At 34.9% G+C, this 19643-nt stretch overlaps 1 protein-coding gene across 1 annotated transcript; it reads right to left on the bottom strand.

Moving 5' to 3' along the window:
- Window positions 1-1923: 1923 nt before the first annotated feature.
- Window positions 1924-2706, bottom strand: LOC140016443 (zinc finger BED domain-containing protein RICESLEEPER 1-like). The gene is made up of 2 exons (XM_072069964.1): window positions 2064-2706; window positions 1924-1967 (listed from the first exon to the last, which is right to left on the bottom strand). Exons 1-2 carry the CDS (start codon window positions 2704-2706, stop codon window positions 1924-1926), a joined length of 687 nt encoding a protein of 228 aa, XP_071926065.1.
- Window positions 2707-19643: the final 16937 nt, after the last annotated feature.

Genomic DNA, 19643 nt, shown 5'->3' on the forward strand with positions numbered 1-19643 from the left:
AATTTCTGGTCATTATTGTTCTTGAAAATCCGAAGCTCAATCTAGGGTTTTCTTGACAAAGTGTGTTAGGGCTTTGTGTTTCTTGCACCTACTGTGGCTATTTACATTTGTTTCTTGTAAGTATATCGGATTCTTGAAGTATCTTGATAAGAATCTTGATTTTTGGAATTATCTTGGATACTTTCTTGACAAATCTTGAAGTTCTTGGGGAAAATATTAGGGTTTCTTGAATTCTTGAACAAAAGTTTCCAAATCTTGAAATTCTTGCAAAACCCTAGTTCCTATTTCTTGAACAAAGTAGCGGCTGATTCTTGTTTCTTGTTGCAGCTTAAATTCTTGTCCTGAGTGTTTGATCTGAAATTGAAAAGAAAAGAAAAAAAGAGTCATTGTGAAAAAAAAAAGAAACAAGAAGTCGGATCACTCTTGGATTGAAACAAGAAGGCAAGACTGATTTGGAAACCAAGTTGACTTGGGATTGCTAACAAACCCTAGCCATCATATAACTAATCCAATTCAGATTTTGCTAGCTACTTATACACAAAAATTACTCCAAAAATCAGTAGCTTTTATACTCCAAAATAAAATCCAAGAACCATTTGGATTCAACTTCCAAAATTCTGGCCAAGGGTGCAATCGAGTAAAGAGTTTCTAGGTTTCAAAAATTTTAGCCATTGTTTCTTGTTTTAGCCAAGTTTTGCAATCTGACCGGCAATATAAGTCATGTTTTTGGGTGTCTTTCTAGCTTGTAAAATCATGTCTAAGGGTCCAAAAACGAATCCAAGTCAGTCTAGGTTTTAGTTAGTTATTAATTTCCTAATTTGAGACACTAGTCAAAGTCCAAAGTTTTCAAATTCTTGAGTCATTCTTGTGCAGACAGATCTGGTGTTTTCTAGCTTGTTTTAATACAGTTTTGAGGCATTATATCAATCCATTTCACTCTAAAAAATTCCAGCCTTAAACCGCCACCATCTAGTGTGAAGCTTGGTGAAAGTTTGGTTGATACTCATTGGGAAATTCTGATTTCTTCAAGAGAGGCAATCAAGTGACTTGAGAAGTGATTGGTGAGATTATTAGAGTGTTTAAAAACACTTGAGTAATACACGAGGGTGAGTGAAACACGTAAGGGAGCGGTGAGGTAAAATTTTTGTTTTATATTAACCCTTTCTTGCAATAGGGGTGAGCATCGAATTCGAAGTTGGTAATTCAATAGGTTGAAATCGATAATTTTCGGTAAATGGTTTTGGAAATATTCGACCTAATTCGCATTCGAAATAGGAAATATTGAATTCAAATTCAATCCGAATTGAATTCGGTAAACGAAATTTTACCGATTTAATCGAATTCGTGAAAATTGCTTCTTTGGACCATTTTTCATCAGCAAACAACAATGCTATTACAAACTGATCCACAAATCCATCAGCAAACAACCGAGCCACAAATTACAAACTAATCGAATGTAATTGGTCACAAATCACAAAATACTCTAGAAATCACAAATCCACAAATTACACTGAGTCACTGATCATTGAAATCCAGAAATCATAAACAAATCCACAAACGAATTACACTGATCCACAAACAAATCACAAATCACAAACAAATCCACAAATCAGAAATTATAGTGATCCAAAATCATAAATCAATCCAAAAATCATAACTCAACAGAAATAAAAGTCTGAATTAACTTGTCCAGAAATCACAATCCACATTCCACAATCCAGAAAGCCACAAAGCCACAAAGGTCAATTATCTAGAAACAATCCACAATTCACAATCCAGAAACTGCAATCCACAAACGAAAATCCAGAAAGCCACAAGAAGAGTTGCAATCCAGAAAGCCAATTACATTGAAACTGCAACTTGCAAGAAGTCAAGAAGAGTTGGTTCAACTCTCAAAATGCAAACTTCAGCATTTGTGACCTCTCAAAGGTCAATTATAGTTGATTCAGTTCTGGTCTTCAGCAACTCTGCAAGAACAAACAAAATTCATGAAGTATCATAAAGGCAATTATTAGAAATAAAGAAATACTTCAAATTCTACAATAAAAATTTTGATAGCTTACCAGATTCAAAGGCTTCAAGTTCTTCCAGATTTTCTTCTACATTTAATTCTGTCTTGGAGGACCGAAGCCAATCTTGAGCACATATTAAACCTTGCACAATTCTAGGAGTCAAAGAACTTCTAAATGTATCAAGAACACGACCTCCAGTACTAAAAGCAGATTCAGAGGCCACGGTAGAAATTGGGACTGCTAACACATCACGAGCAACTTTGGAAAGTATTGGAAATCTAAGGCTATTGGCCTTCCACCATAACAAGATATCAAATCTATCATCATCTTCCTCACAATCCTCATTCAAATATTTCTCTAATTCAGATTTTGCATCCCTGCCCCCAAGTTCCATTTTTCTCTTCTTAAACTCCAACTTGTACCTATCAGTGATTGTTTTAGAGGCATTCCCATGTCCATGAAATGTAGTTTTACTCCTTTGAGATTCACTTGAAAATGAAGCATGAGATGCAGAATTTGAGGCAGGTGTGTTGAGCATCTTGTATTCATTAAACAGCGCAAACATTGCATCTTTTGCAAGGCCAGCTATTGTTGTACCATTGGACTCACCATACATTTGGCAAACCACAAATTCAAGGTATTCAAGTTTAGTTCGAGGATCAAGCATGGAGGAAATAAAAATCAGCATATTCATCTTTTCAATCTTTCCCTAATACTTCTCATATTTCTCCTTCATTGATCTTGCCATTGAACTCAATTCATCATTATCACTTGCTGTCATTTCAATTAAAATGCCATGAATGTGACTAATATCAGTGAAAAAATTATTTGAAGTCACATATTTGGAACCGAAAACCTTCACAGTTAGCTGATAAAAGTTTTCCAAAAAAATTACCAAGAATCTAGCTTTTGTCCAATCAGATTTTGTTGGCAGATTTTCTAACTCTTGAAGCATATAAGGATCCTGCTTCTCAAACCTCTCAAAAGCCCGCTCAAACCTTTGAACTGTGTCTAGCATTAGATATGTAGAATTCCACCTAGTAGCGACATCTAAACACAACAATCTTTTGTATTCAATTTTTTCAATTTCAACACACTCCTTGAAATTTTTCAATCTAGTAGGTGACTGTCTAACATATCTCACTGCTGCCCTGATACAATCAATTGAATCCCCAAGTTTTTTGATGCCATCATTAACAATTAAATTCACTATGTGAGCTACACACCTCACATGAGTCCATTTCCCCCCTAACACAGCTTTTCCCCAATTTTGGAGTTTTCCTCGTAAATACTGGATAGCTACATTATTGGAACTTGCATTGTCAACTGTAACAATTAGGATATCATCAACTCCCCATTCTAGTAAACACTTTTCTATGGCCTTACCAACTTCAGTTCCCTTGTGACTAGAAATAGGACAGAAATTTAGGATCTTTTTGTTCAGTTTCTAATCATTATCTATGAAATGGGCAGTGAGGCACATATAGTTTATCCTTTGAATGGATGTCCAAGAATCTATGGTTAGACAAATTCTGCCACTGTTATTCTTCAAGAGATGTTTCAACTTAAGTTTTTCATCTAAATACAGCTGATAGCAATCTCTAGAAATAGTCCATCTCGAAGGAATTCTAAATGATGGACAAGCAGTCCGCATCATATATTGAAAACCTCTACCCTCTACATGTTTAAATGGCAATTCATCAACAATTACCATATAAGCTATGCTTTTTCTAATGGCTTCCGCATCAAATTTCCAACTTATGATTGCCCATTTAACCTCTCCCTCTAAGGTTTCAGTTTCACCCAGACACAAAGTAGCCTGGCCAATGTGCTTATTTTTAGGATTTAGAGGACATTTAGCTACATGAGTATTAAAGGGAGTCGTACCATGACTTTTGGGATCCGTAGCTATGTCCTTCTCACAGTACTTGCAAATTGCATGACGAACTCCATTCACATGCTTTACATGAAAATGATCCCAAGCTTTGGACCTCTTCTTGTACTCTCCTCTTTTCTTGACAAAACCAGATTCTTCACAGCTTTATGTAGTAGGACTAGGAAGAAGAGTTCTAGATGATCCTTCTTGTTCCAGCTCATTGCGACTTGGATTACTCTCACCATCAGTAGTAGACATAGCTTAAGTTTTTTGAAAATCTGAGCAAGTAAATTATACAATTTAGTGCAACAATCAATTATCAATAAATTGAAATAAAAGACTAGAAAGCACTTAATCAAATGACTTCAGTGGAATTACAAGTAGAATTGGTCCAATTGGACGACATTCCGCACACGAATATTCTGTTTCAAATAATCCCGAGTTCTCTTCTGTTCTCCTCTTGTTGTCCTAACGCACAATTATTCCTGCTGCTTAATTAACTTTTTAGTCTTGTACAATTTTAGCAGATAATCATTTGTGAACGACTAGAAAAAACTGATCATGCATGAGGGATCATTTTGACATTCATATTTCTACCTAATATATTAATGAGGGTTTTTTTTTTTGGTCCTTAGGACTTAGACGGTCCAAAAATTAAATAGAAAGAGATGAAAGGTCATACATACTTAACAATTAGGAATAGCAGTGAAAAGAGAATAAATCCAAAAAAAAAATACTGATGCAGTAATTTGGTTGGTTAAAATGTGGTCACCAAGAAGTTTTTCAGTAAACAGTTCTGGCAATTTCTGTTTTAGTACGTATGACCTTACTTGAATCCAGTAATTTCCAGTTCAACAGAAACTATTGAAGCACGTGGTGTGCATTAAAATTGAAGCACCTCCACTAGAATGTGATCATATTAGAAGCCAGTAAGTTATATAAACAAATCTGAAAAGAAAAACCAATGGAAGAAGCCCTACTGCTATACTTCTTATTAAGGCTCTAATCAGCAACTTCATGTTGAATACGGAGTAGCAAATTTAATTTTAGAAGCCTCAGCTTCACACCAATCAAACATTTCTCAACCAAAATCAGAATTACACATGTTTCAAATCAAATAAATTTTGAAATTAGGACAACTTATTAATCTACAAAGTAAAGCACTAAACTTACCTTCAACACTAGTGAACCGTGGTCCTAGTGATGGTGGAGGCTCGGTCAGCAATGGTGGAGGCTCGGTCAGAACGAGAAACGGAGAAAGTTAGGGGTGAGCTTTGAGCTTTCTGTAGTTGAGGTCCTTGAGGAGAGGAGAGGACTGAGGAGAATGAGGAGAGGAGAAACCCAGAAACAGCTTAGGGCATTAGGCTTAGACTATTGTGGGCGGCGGCGCAAAGGAACGAGAGAAAGAGGAGATGAAGAGGAGAACGACTGAACGAATTAGGGCAAAAGTCTGAAATTGGAATATCTGGACATAAGGATATTATTTCCTATTTAACTTAATTCGGAATTTTGAAATTGAAAACAGTAATAATTTACCGTTTTACCGAAATAAATTCGAATTTGGTAAATCTGAATTCAAAAACTATAAAACCATTTTCGACCCTAATTCGATTCTAATTAATTTGATATCACCGCTTTACCGACCGAATTACCTAATTACCAAATTTAAATCGAATTCGGTCGGTAATTCGGTAATTACCGTAATTGCTCACCCCTATCTTGCAAGTTTAATCATGGCCAATGAAAACGATCTTACTATCGCCCAACTTGCACTAAAAATGGATGTTATGTGGGCAGACTTTTACTTACACATGCTTGAGGGCCAACGTCATTTGATGACTTGCTCATGGTTAGAGATCACAAAATGAACTCTTTTAGAAAGGCTTGTTTACGCTTAGGATTATTGGAATCTAATTTCTATATAGAAGAAACTTTACAGGAAACTGCTCATTTTCAAATGCCCTGTTCATTAAGATCTTTATTTGCCATGCTTCTGTTCTATTGTTCTCCAAGAAATCCTAAATATCTTTGGGAAACATTCAAAGTGGAACTATCTTCTGATTATGGATGAAGCCGAGCACACACTAATTGTACATTAGCAGACATTAAAAAGAAGGTTTTTCAAGACATTAACAACACATGGGAAAAAAACTTGATGACTATCATTTTCTTAAAGGCTACTGCTTTATATGCTCTTATAGTGAGTGGCTGACTAAAGAAATTCAAAGCGAAACAAACATACAGGTTGATCCAGAAAATATGCATCTTCCTTTAAAATTGAATGTTGAACAAAAATATGCATTCGATTTGATTCTAAATTCAATCTTTAGCTCAAAAAGTCAGGATTTTTTTAACGATGGCCCAGTTGGAACATGTAAAACTTTCTTGTATCGGGCGCTTCTTATAGTTCTTCGCTCACAAGGATACATGGCAATTGCAGTTGCCATATCTAGTGTCACAGCATCCGTCCTCCCCGGTGGTAGGAATGTGCACTCTAGATTTAAGATTCCTTTGGATTTTTCAAAACAAAAAACTTGTCAATTCAGTAAACAGAGTGGTGTTGCCAAGCTGATCTGTAAGCTAAATTAATCTTGTGGGATGAGACTTCAATGGCAAAAAGAGAAACGATTGAGGCGTTTAGTAGTCTTCTTAGAGATATAATGGAATCTAATCTGTCTTTTGGAAGAAAGACTATTGTTTTTTGTAGCGATTTTCGACAAACTCTACCAGTTATTGAATAGCTAGGTGAAGAATATTTGATTAGATCAAGTCTTTTGAATTCACCTCTATGGTCTAATATGCATAAACCGCAATTGATGACCAATATGAGAGCTATCTTAGATCCAGCTTTTTCGAATTTCTTGTTTAGAGTAGGAGAAAGAGTTGAACCTACATGGTTAGATATCTCTTGCACCTCATCTGGTCATTCCTTACCATAACAAAAAGGAATCACTTGACAGGTTAAAATTATATATTGTGTTGTAAATATTTCATTTTTTGTGTATATTTTTACTCTTAGACCTAATTACATGTAAATTCTACCAAGTTATTAGGAGCTATCTTCCTTGATTTAAATCTACGCTCATGTGATTCTTATCGAATGATAAATAGATGTGTACTCTATCCAAAACAGTTCGGTGGATGAAATAAATGGGATGACGATTGAAAATTTTTCCTGAAAATCTTCATAGACATTTGCAGTGATAGAACTGTTGATAGGCGACATCAAGTAGATTATGAGGACTTTCTAAATTCTCTAAACCCAAAAGGTGTACTTCCTCATGAACTTTTGCTAAAAGAAAATTGTCCTATAATGCTTCTAAGAAATGTGAACCCAACGGAGGGTCTTTGCAATGGCACAAGGTTAATCTATAGAGAATTGTGTCAACACACTATTTCTGCCAAAATTGTCTATGGCCCCCATAAAGGAAAAAAGGTCTTTATTTTAAGGATTCCTTTGCAAACTTCTAATAGCGAAAAGAATGGGATTCCATTTATAAGGACACAGTTTCCTATCCGTCTATGCTTTGCAACGACAATTAATAAGTCTCAAGGTAAAATTATTGAGTATGTTGGAATTTATCTCCGTGAATCCGTCTTTTCTCATGAACAACTCTATGTTGCTTTGTCTAGAGCTAGAAGCTCTGATATAGTTAAAGTTTTAGTTGTTCTAAGGACTTCTGATGACTTGAAAGTTGATGGTAAAACAAGAAATGTTTGTCTTTTGTGATATATTTCCTTGGCTAAGATATGATATATAAGGTATAATTATGCATACCATTGAATAATAATTGCTTTATGATGTCAACAATATAATGCTATTTAACAATTTGCCATTGTGTTTGTACATTTACCTTAAATTGTAGAATGGAACCTCTTATCCCGATAAAAGATGTTCTGCCTGGCTCTGAAGGTTGGACCTGGAAGGTGACCGTGCAAGAGAAGCAGCAAATAACTAGATCAGCAATGACACCTACAAAAAAAAAATTAGAAGTTTTTTTTTTGGGATTTAGATGTTTCCTGTTTACTGCCATCATATATACTTTTTTATCTGCTATACAACTAAATGATTCATCACTAAAGGAACACATTAATGTGATCCTTATATTTTTATTATAATGAAAACATCTTCTACCTTTATCTACAATACGATACATATATAATTAATAACTTTATAATTTTTTCCTTCTGAATAGGGATCATGGGTAGAAGGAATTATATTCAATAATGACATTCCAAAGATGAGTCCTATCCTTCAAGTTTACAAAAAGTACCTAATTTCAAATGCTATAGTAAGGCTCATTCCAGAAAAGTATCAAACTGCTGAACTGAAGATCCAATGGGTTATCATGAGTCGAATAGTCATCAAACCAGTCAATGATGATGAAGATATCCTAGCTATGAAATTTGACTATACAAAATTCAGTGATCTTGTCAACTACATGGATGTCAACTATAATTCCCGTCTTTGCATTTATTCATCAGTTATCTACGTTTTCTTTACTAATTTTGTGTCATTCTACAATAGATATACTTGCAGTAGGTATTAAGGCACTGGATGTTAAACATATCAACAAAAATGGAAAGATTCAATTGTCCAAAAATTTGTCATTATTAACGAAGAGTAAGCTTTTTCTTATGGACATCGTGTTAATTATATTACAAGTTTCTTTTTTGGCTTATTTTATAATTCCTTGTTTTCCTATATTAGTGTGCAAACTATTATGCTATATTTGTGGGATGGTTTTATCACCAATAAAGGTCACCGGATTGCAGAGAACATACAAAATAACCCTGTTCTTGTTTGCCACAGGCTAAAGGTTAATTTTTATAATGGTATGCAACTTTACATTCCTACAGTATATCTTTGTTATGTTTTACGGCTCATTGCTTTTTTCCTAATGCAGATATGTATTCCTTCTTTTCATTTTTTTGTCATAGCTAACCCTTTTTTTTCAGGTGTCACGCTATCTACCTGATTTGACTCTGCAATTCTTATTGATCCGCCTATATAAGAAGCTGGATACTTAAAGAAATGGTTATTAACTAGCCTTTCATTTTTTTTATCCCTACTGTGAACATAACCATGGTATGCAATTCTAATTATTAATAAATATAATCGCTTTTTCATAGGGCTTGGAAAGGTGGTCAACTTCTTAGAGACCTTGTTACTGACAGAACAATCATGAAGTACAATCTTGATATGTTTCTAAAGCCAGATCAGAAGATACCTAAAGTTATACTTCTAAGGCTTGCACAAAAGGTACAGTCTCTGTGCATTATAGTATGCATTGGCACCCTCAAATCCTTTTACCAAAGTTTTTCCTTTCGTCTCTTATATTCATAATCTAATTTCAGACTTAGTGGGTCAAAGTATGCTTTTCTTTTGAGCATATTTTCCAAAAATTAAGGTGTATAGGCTGCAAGAAATGCTTCCACTCTACTGCATCTCCATATGGAGTGGTTTTTACATGCAATTCTTGCAAAGAAAGGCAACCAGCTGAATCAAGGTCTCTCGTTGTATAGTTCATCATCTTAATTTCTGACATTCTTTTTTCCATTTTTCATTCTACCATTTTTTCAAACTGATTCTCAGTGTTTCATTTTATTTCTAGTGCTTAACTTTTGTGTATATATACAGATGCCACTTTGACATCGATCTGATTGATAAAACAAGCAGAGTCACTACTTCCATTTTTGGTGAGCTTGCTAAAAATTTGCTTACTTTCACTGGATTAGATGCAATGGAACACTTAAATCAGGTTAATATGTGCATATATTACATTATATATATCTTTGCTTAGCATATATTTCTATGTTTATAATGCTGATAGTGTGCTTCCTCTATATTATAACTACCAGAATATTGAACTTTTCCTCAGAAAAGGTTCATGCTGAACTGAATGAGAAGATTTTTCTACCAGAATATTGAACTTTTCCTTAGAAATGGTTCATGCTGAACTGAATGAGAAGATTTTTCTAACTCATATTAGGCCGGTTCAATCCCAGTTGGCTGATGCAAGGCAGCGTTACACAGTTATATATTATTGTGAAAGTAATAAGGAACCAGAAGATAAAGAATTTGACACCCAGCAAAGGCCTAATCATTTGTTAAGCTATAATGAAGCTGCAAATGTTGATTCCATAGTTTTCGGTATTCTTATTAATAAAAAAGTGAATGTCCTATTGTTTACTCCATTCATCTTCTTTACATATGCTCCTCTCAGATTAAAAAATATTGTTGATCATAATTATTGTGGAATGCCTAATATCATTACAAATTTTGCATGCCTTGACTTACTGCACATTCCCCACTATCATCTGTTGGATCATAGAAGTTAGTTCAGGCAATTGCTCCTACAGTGATAAAATGGTCATCTCGTTCACTCGACGAGCAAGCACATCATCTCGCATGCCAAATTGTTGAAAATTTTCAGCTATTCCTTCAATCAATTTCTACGCTTCTCAAGAAGTCTTGTTCACCAAAGCGCCCTTACTTATAGCATTGATGATACTTCTATCCCTATAGAGCAGGCTTTCATAAAAGTATTGGATGAGCAACTGATCACTAATTTGATGCTGCAGGCAACTAGTGCACAATTTTTTGAACCTCTTCCAGTGTTCGTAGAGGGATTCTCTGGATTGTTGTTTAATACCATAAATTTCCTTCCGCAGACTAGTAGCTCGGGATGTAGGGAAATATTTTTCTAAAAATTTTCTCTTCATATCCTTCCATATGGTGATACTCCCCACGAGCAAGTAGTATAGCTAGTCTTTGGCAGCTCCTTTCAAAGAAAAAGGGAAGGCTCGCATCTTTATCTGTTCTTCTGTAACATTAGGTGGCTTCGTACTCGAACAAATAACGATGAACTCTTGGAGGTGTTTATGGGGCTCTTCATCTACCAAACCATGAAAATTAGGTAAGAAATGAATTAATCCTGATTTTAATTCAAATATTACATTTTCACAGCAAAATCAGGAAAAGTAATGCATAAAGGCTACTGATTTAAATCTGAAGCAGCCAACTCTCTCAAGATCCGATTATTGTTTGCCATTTTGACTTCTTCCTACTTAGAATCACTAGAAGAATTCAATAATTCCACAACCAAGTTAAATCCTGGAGATGCAGTAGATGACTGCTCTCCTTTCCGTATTCTGGTTTCCTTTCTTAGCCTATGCAAGTGTTCTCAACCTCGGGATTGAAAATCAAATCACCTGTACGAGAAAAATGAGGCATAAACTAGCAAAAATATCAAAAAATAAAAGAAACTAGAAAAGAAACAAATATTCTAACGCCAATTCTCGGCAATGATGCGAAAAATTAGTAAGTGTCTAACTTGTGCAATAATAAATTTCTACTCAAAGAGAAATTATAAACGAATATAATGGCAAGTATAGTTGTCTCCACAGGGATTAGAGGGAAACTTGTTTCTTTCCAAACAAAAGCCAACTAGGGGGTTTTGGAAAATTAAAATTAAAATTAAAATAAATACTCAATAGAAAGAAAAATAATTTAACAAAAGCAAATTAAATTTAAATCAAGAATTAACAAGTTCTAACCAAGGTATAATTCTGGAAGCAGTTCATACAACTGGTCATTGATGCAATAATTATTTTATCTATTCGTTAATGAATAGGTTATAGTTGTCAAGCACGCGATGACAACTAACTTTTCTTTACCATCTTGATAGTTAAGGTATGCCCATTAACTACTTACCTAACTAAGAAACAATGCTAAGTACACCTGTAGAATTTAATTTTCTGATTGCATTAGAAACTAGAAAAGCCCTGTCTAATCAATAAACACACTATTAGGATTTATTTAAATAAGATCATATATTTCCCTAACATGAAACCAATCACACTACCACTAATTTAATACAATTAAACAATTATGGATTTAACTGTTCTAATTGGCATTAGCTTGTTAAGTTGAATTAAATATCGGGTGTTCATAATATTCAAATAACAAAATAACCATGAGAAATTAATCAAAAAACATATGAATACTAACGAATAAAAGAAATAGATAAAAACAATTAGATCTCACAATTGTAGATGAATCAAATCCTTCGTTATTCCTTGACCAGAAAAAGATAATTTAACTGCTCATTACTGTGAACAACCCGCACAATTTCATCGAAACAATTAGCATAAGTCCTTGACAAAGAAAATAACCAGGAGAAAAAAGAAAGACTGAGCGGCCGTCATTCCCTTCTCAAAGCAATAATTCACCACTCTTGTTACTTGCCGAAGTACTAATCAAATGAGAGGTTGGCCGTAAGGTGTTCGAGCCCAACCCGAATCCAATAAAATTTTTCAAGTTTGGATTGTAAAATAATTCCGATATCCGGACCTAAACCCGTACCAGTTTATTCTAACAAAAAAAGGGTCGGATACGAAATATAAGATTCCAACCCATATTCGATCCAGACCCGATCAAAATATTAATAATTATAAAATATAAATATTTCTGAATACATTTTTTTACCAAATTAATTATTTACTAATGACTTTGTAGATTGATTTGTTGTTAGTTTTGGATTAACTATTGCGAGTTATTTATGATTTTTTAATTTTGTAATTTGATTTGTTTAAGTTTGGAGATTGGATTTGTGATTGATTTTGGCTTTAATTTTGAAATGCTTAAGTTAGGATCTTTTCTTTTCGGATAGACTCGAACCCGATCCAGGACCCATCGGATTCGATTCTGAAATTTTAAGGTCAAAACCTGTCGGGTATACGGGTCAAGTCGGGGTGTACTACATTATAACGGGTCTGAGTCTGAAATTTTTAATTTTTACCTGAATCTAACCCGTTGACACCCCTAATCGGCCATATCTATTCCTATATATTCTCCTATTTTATAGTTACTACTAATAACAAAACATATTTCCTTTGTGGTGAATTTTGGAAGTTTTCCAAATTGATGGTTTTTGAACTTGATACTTGAGTTCTTAGGGTTTGGATGTTATATGCAACTATGGTGATTTTCTTGTTGAAATTTTGGTTTTATATATCTATTGTTATGTTGGTGATGAAACCTTATGGATTTGCTAGGTATGTTTGGTTGAAAATTGAGAAATTTGTTGCTTGCTAGCTGAAAATGGGGGCTAGAATTTCAGCCATGATTTCTAAATTTTCATGATGATTTTAACCTCAATTTTTCTCAAAACACTCTATAAGATTTTAAACTACAAGTGTGTGTTAGATTTGAACCAAAATCATGAACTTTAAATGCTTTAAACTCCATTTCTTTCATTGTTTTCATGGCTAGAAATCTGCTCAAAGCTAGCCGAAAGAGAGAGCGATTTTGTTTAGCTTTACTCTTGATTTTGTGTGGTAAAATCATCTTGTTAATGCCCTAAACACTTGATTATACGTTAACCCTAGCATGACTGGTGGATTTGAACGAAAATTGATAGATTTTAAGAGGTGAAAAGCTCACTTTTTTCCAGTTTTAAGTGCTGGATTTCCAGCTTAGAAATAAAACTGTTTTGGGCAGTTTTAAGCCCTAATCGCGGATGAAAGTGAGATATTTTCACACTACCTTTTGCTTGAATCATTGACCTAACATGTACACGAATTTTTCCCTTGAATTGAACAAAAAATCATGCGTTTTGGGGAGAGTTTGTGAGTGAGAAAAAAAAAGAGATTTCTTAGTTGAGATTTGAAAGTAGTTTCGTTTAAATGTTGTGGTTTGGAGTAGTGGATTTTATTGTATTCTATTTACTTGATTCTAGGATTTGGAAGTGAGGCCAAAATTGCACCCGAGGCAGACATTTGAACTTTGCTTTTAGTGGTGAGTGTTCTAAGTGCTTGTGAAGTGTTTACGTGCCTTATTTCCTTATTTGAATGACATATTTGCTTAGTTGAGATACTTGCCCTTGAATTGATTTTTCCTGGGGCGAGGATGTACCTTAACATACTTGATCTTTCATGGCTAGATTCCTGATAATTGTATTAAATGAATTATTTTATTTGTGTTTGAGTTGATGGTCGTTTGGGTTGTTATTCCATTGGATGCTTGGGGCCCCAAACCCCATTGGTTAGTTGGTCAAATCAAGGCGGAAAGGGTTTGGTCGATGAGATCAATAAACCATGAGCCTTGTTACTTGGATTGGAACTTGAACTTGCACTTGAGCTCTTGAGTTTGAATTTGAACGAGTATACTCGAATATTACCCTTCTTGAATTTGATGTGCGGGCCCAATAGGAGGTTGAATGGTGGTTAGAGAATGACATGAAGTGGTGAATTATTTGATAGTAATATGGAATAGAGTTGATGGAGTGTCAACAAAAGTCTTGAATCTTGATCAAACTACTTGAACAAGCTCATGAGAGCCCCGTATCCTTTTAAATGAATGTGTTAATGCTTGATTGAAGTGTATTTGCTCTATCTTGTAGTGCTTTACATTCTTTGTAACTTGTGTATTATATTATTGATTGCATGATCTTCTTGGAACCTCAATGAGTGAAAACTCACCCTTTAGTTTGTTTTCCTTACAGGAGGCGAGAAGTTATGTAATTGATTGCGAATGGTCAAATTTTATTTAAATCTTTTACTTTTGTGTAATAGTATCAACTCTTTAGTTTGTTTATGACTTGAAAGTTTGAAAACTCGATTTTTGTAATTTTGAGCCAGTGATGTATCATCAGTTGAAGTGATCACTATCTCATGTATCTATTGAAGAATGGTTCTTCTTATTGTCTTGGAGATGTGATTCTTACTTTTGATGTGGTTGTGCTTGTAACCAAGGTCTGTGGGCAAGTTAGAATTTGAGTCCTGACAAGAGTTGGACAGGCGGCCCGCTAAACCCTTTGGTTCGTCTTAGGGTGGGGAGGGTCGTCACAGTTGGTATCAAAATCTAAGTTTGAAATAGTCTAAACAGATTAGAAGTCTTGATCGTGTGAAAGCCTATGTGTGATAGTATGAAACATTAGGGTCTAGTTTATTAAGTGTGCCTAAGTTTGCTTTGTGAGGACTCGCAAAATTTACTTATTTAATCTCCTATTTCTAGCTTATTTAATTATTTATTTGGCCTTTTACTCCGAATATTATTTTCTAAGCTCCTGAGACTTAATTACATGGAAATATAGTTTCATTATATTTTTAAAATGACTTGTTTCAAAAATTAATTTCCGAAATCTCGTTTAGTGAAAATAGTGAACACGTCTTTGGAAATCTTGACTGATTGAGAGTACAATAAGTTTGGAATATTGGAGACATGTACAATGGACCTAAATTAGGTATTTTAATGTTTAAATACTCAAGTGATAGTTATTAGTACTATCGTTATAAGAATTTCTCGGAAGTTTCACATTATCGCGCTTAAATTGGAGATACGCGTTTTCACACGCGCGATTTAAATTTAGGAACTTTAGACCCTTATTTTGGGACAATTGAGAGTGAATAATATTTATATAAATGGAAGTGCATTAGAGGTTTAGTGCACTAGTGAAACAAATGCAAGAGGAATCAAGCACAAAATGCAGGAGAGTTGACTTTTGAAGCATTTTGGGCCACACATTCTTAAACTTCTCATGGGTGCATCACACTAGATCAAAACCCTTCAATTCATCATCTAAAGTGCCGTGCAACTCCTTCTTTTTCTGCTCCAAGAACAACCGGCCAAGGAAACAAAAGAAACAACTCAAAGTTCTTCAAATTCCATCTTCATTTCTTCAACAAAACACCACCAAACTCCACCAAAATTGAGCCACACCTAACTAATCACTTGGTGATCATCTTAAGCTAGAAAAGGGGCTTCATTTCCACGGTTTTCTTGAGCTTCAAAGTGACCAAAAATTCTGATTTAGTCATCAAGAGAGGTAATGAATGATCAACCTCTAAATTCTTGATTTATGGAAGTTAGATTACACTCATGAACTCTTGGATTCTAATGGGTTGCTTTCATTTGGTGTAAAATGAAATGGGTAGACTCTATGAACCTCCACCTTTGTCTTGGGGACTGATCTCATGCTTAATGACGGATTTAATGTTGGTTTAGTGCTCAAAATGGTAGATTAATGGTGTATAACTAGTAGAAACTTCAAGGAGCGCATGGAGTAAAAAGTTCCGATTTTGCCCCTGCTTTGATAGTACCATTTTTGCAGAATTTTGAGAGTTTAATGACTTGTATATGATGTTTATATGTTGTATAGATGGTGTATAAAATTTCATTGAAAAATATTGAGGTTTGGTTGGTCAAATGAATTAATTTCGTGAAGCTAGTAAATCTGAAAAACTGTTCCCGTAATGCTCTGACAGCTTGCTTGTTTCGTTCATAACTCTGTACTCCGATGTTGAAATTGAGTGCTGTTGGTGGCATTTGAAACTAGACATTCCCAGCTTTCCATTGGTACCAAATTCACATTCTGGTTCTACTTAAGTGAGCCACACCATTCGTTTGAAAATCACTGCCCTGTTTCATTGCTCTCCAGGAGACAGGACAGAAATTACTTCTTGATGCTCAAAAACGAGCTGTTTGTGAATGCAATTTGAAAATGGTTTCTTCTAAGAAAATTCATCTTTATGAGAGTGCTTTCCAACACCATCAACCACACACAATTCCAAGTTGAATTGAATGAGTTGTGGCCAATGTTTGAAACTGCTACAGCGATAGAATTTTCCACTTTGACAGATTTGTAACTAACAATGATTTGGGACTTATTTTTCGAAGCTTCTTGGTATAAATCACCTATCAAATGCACATTGGACATATTTTAGATGTTTCTTACTGGAATGGACCATGTTTGAAATGTGCCCTGGCCAAACGTTTGAAAAACGGCAAAACGGAAGTTCAAATGCAACTTAACCTTAGAATTTCTTATGGTTTCATTATCCGACTTCCCGTGCATATTTTTCTATGAAATTTGGTAGAAAAATAACCCTTATATGGTCGTATATACATACCAAATTTGGGGCTATTCCGAGGTCATTTTGATGTTCAATCAAACTTCCAAAATTCATGATTTAAGTTTGAAAACCCTTGTTTAACAAGGAAATTTTGGTAACTTTGGGTCACCATATCTTGGTGCTCGAAACTCTGTTTCTCGTTCCGCTTCTTTTTTTATACTCTTGGATTGCAACACTAATTGATTTCCAAATTTCAAAGGTTAGTTTAAAACAATTGAATTTTGCCAAATTTCCAAAGTTGGCCAAAAAACCAACTTAAATCTGTTTTGGTAATTCAAGTTACCAATTTTGAGCCAAAATTTGAGTGCCTTTCACTTACATTAGTGAAAAAGTGTCTTCTAAGAACTTTTAGTACTTTCAAAGAGATTTCCAATAGTACAAGTTTTCCAATTTTTCACATATAGAATGTGAGATACAATTTTTCAAAGTATTGTATCAAACCTGAAAATTTTCCGAATTCCAAGGGAAGGGAGTTTTCAAATACTCCTTATTCCTTCGATATTACTTGAACATTTTATACTTGATTTCCAAAATGAAAACTCGATTGCTCATGTACTTTAAGAAACTCCACTTGAATCTCGATTTACGAGTAATTGAGATTCATTTTCATAAGATTTTCTTAGATTGTACTAGCGTACAATCTTCCTCGATAATTAGATATTTGTAGTGATATTGAGTGGCACTTGATTATTGTGTGCTCAGGCACTCTAGGGGACCTTCAAGAGGATCTCGGAGCGAACACCTAAAACGCTTATTTGAGAACTACTCGCTTGTTTTGACTAGGTGAGTGTTCCATATAGGAATACGTAATTGAATAAGTCTAGAATATGCTTATTTCATGGTTATTAAATGTTAAGTACTATGTGTTAAATATTTACCAAACTCATGCCTATTTAAGGAATGTATACTTGCATTGTATATCTACATGAATTGGTTAAATGATTAACCATATCAAATGATCATATGAACTCGATACATGCTTAACTTGCTAGATTGCTTGCTTAGCCTATTCGGTTTTGAAAAATGGGGTCGAGTGTGTATTTTATCGCACTCGTTCTCTTTTGAGATGAATAACTCATGCTTGAAAATGCTCGAATAACATGACTTGGTATGCTAAAGTTGCATACGTTGTTGGAGTGAATCTCCTCGACTCTCACATGGTAAAAATGGGATAACGGCCAATGATGACCTATTAATATGACAAATGCCTGTCAATTAACCGTCACTACTCAACCAATAACCGTCAACCATCAACCGTTAACCGTTAATCGTGAACCGTTTACCAACCCACATGACTACCTAATTACTTGACTATTTGCTCACATGATTTCAATCTACATGACTATTGGATATCCGTGAATTACATGCTCCCATGAAATCAACTTGTATTGCTTACGTGCTTACGTGCTAAGTATCCACTTGATTACTTGATTATCATAAATCACCTGTTATATGAAGCTGTCCATCATTATTAGACGAGTGTGTACTTTAACTCACTTGACCTACTCAAATGATGAATTTTACCTTTTGTCAAATTACTTGGTTATCTGTGAATGTTGTAAGTTCTAAACTAAACTTGGGCCCTGCCCTTCGTTACTGACCTACTCAAATCAGGACTGGGCTCGGTCGGGTAGGTTGGAGCCCTGGACCACCGTTTTGGTATACTCGAATATTACCACTGGAGGGATAAGGTGATGGCCAGTCAAACCGAGCTGATCCGGAAGTCATAAGGCGCAGATGACCGACAGAGTTCCACTGAAATACCGTATCCTACAGTATATGTTTACCTTGTATCATGATAATTGTTTCATGCTAAAATGCCAACACGAAATCCTGAGCTATGCCTGTGATATGCTCCATACCTGTTACCTGTCCAATGTACTCATATCATGATACCTGTTTCATGTTAATGCTCCATACCTGTAACATGCTTAATTACTCGCACCCGTAATAAGCTCCAATCACTCGTGAACTATACATGCCAATGTCTTGAACCATGATAACTGTCTCATGGTAAATGTCTCATACCATGATAAATGTCTCAAATTATCCGTACAATGATTATCAACTCATGATAACATGCCATTGTGTAACCTTGAACCATTCATATGATATGCTCAACTTACTTGATTTATTTGGACTGTTAGAGTGTCTTGGAATCTCGCTGGGTTGTGTAGCTCATCCCACGTTGTGGTTTTCTTTTACAGGGTTCAAGACCAAGAGTGCTCGTGAGTAGTACTAGATTATTTTCTTTTGAAAACTTTAACTTATATTATAACGGATGGCTATTGTACCCTTTTCCGTTGGGTTGTATTTAATCTTGAAAACTACATAATTGTAAGTGTGAGATATTTGAAGTATTTTAATTATGTATTGAAGTTACTTAAAGTATTTCGAGCTTTTGAATGATAGATTGTAGTGAGTCCTGGCGAGAGCTGGGCAGGCGTCCCGCGGATACCCTTTGGTTCGTCTTAGGGAGAAGTGGGGGCGTCACAGTTGGTATCAGAGCTTAGGTTTCAGATTTTTGTAGTGTATTCTAGACTTAAATGTTCAGGATGCCGGACTTTGGGATTGGTCTGAAAGTTAAATGATTGCTTGCAGCGATGAAATTTAGAGCCACTTCATGTGGTCTCTACAAAGGAGCAAGATAGGGCCAAGTGGTGTTATGGTCCTTACTATGTGATTGAGTAAAGACTTAAGTGCCCTTCTCGAAATGTAAGCTGTGAATCATGAATGTTATAAGTTGTAAAACCTTTATCTTAATAATTGGAGGGAATTTGATATGTATGTTGGGTAGGAATCTTGAATATGGTGATTTACTCTTGGGACCGGCCGGT

The sequence above is a fragment of the Coffea arabica genome, chromosome 11c, assembly GCF_036785885.1.
Source record: "Coffea arabica cultivar ET-39 chromosome 11c, Coffea Arabica ET-39 HiFi, whole genome shotgun sequence".
NCBI lineage: Eukaryota > Viridiplantae > Streptophyta > Magnoliopsida > Gentianales > Rubiaceae > Coffea > Coffea arabica.

Excerpts from the sequence above, each read along its gene's own strand:
- LOC140016443 (XM_072069964.1), bottom strand. The coding sequence starts at position 2,706 with ATGAATATGCTGATTTTTATTTCCTCCATGCTTGATCCTCGAACTAAA. Across the intron at positions 1,968-2,063 it reads ACTTGAAGCCTTTGAATCTG|AGTTGCTGAAGACCAGAACT; the intron begins GTAAGCTATCAA and ends TTGTTCTTGCAG.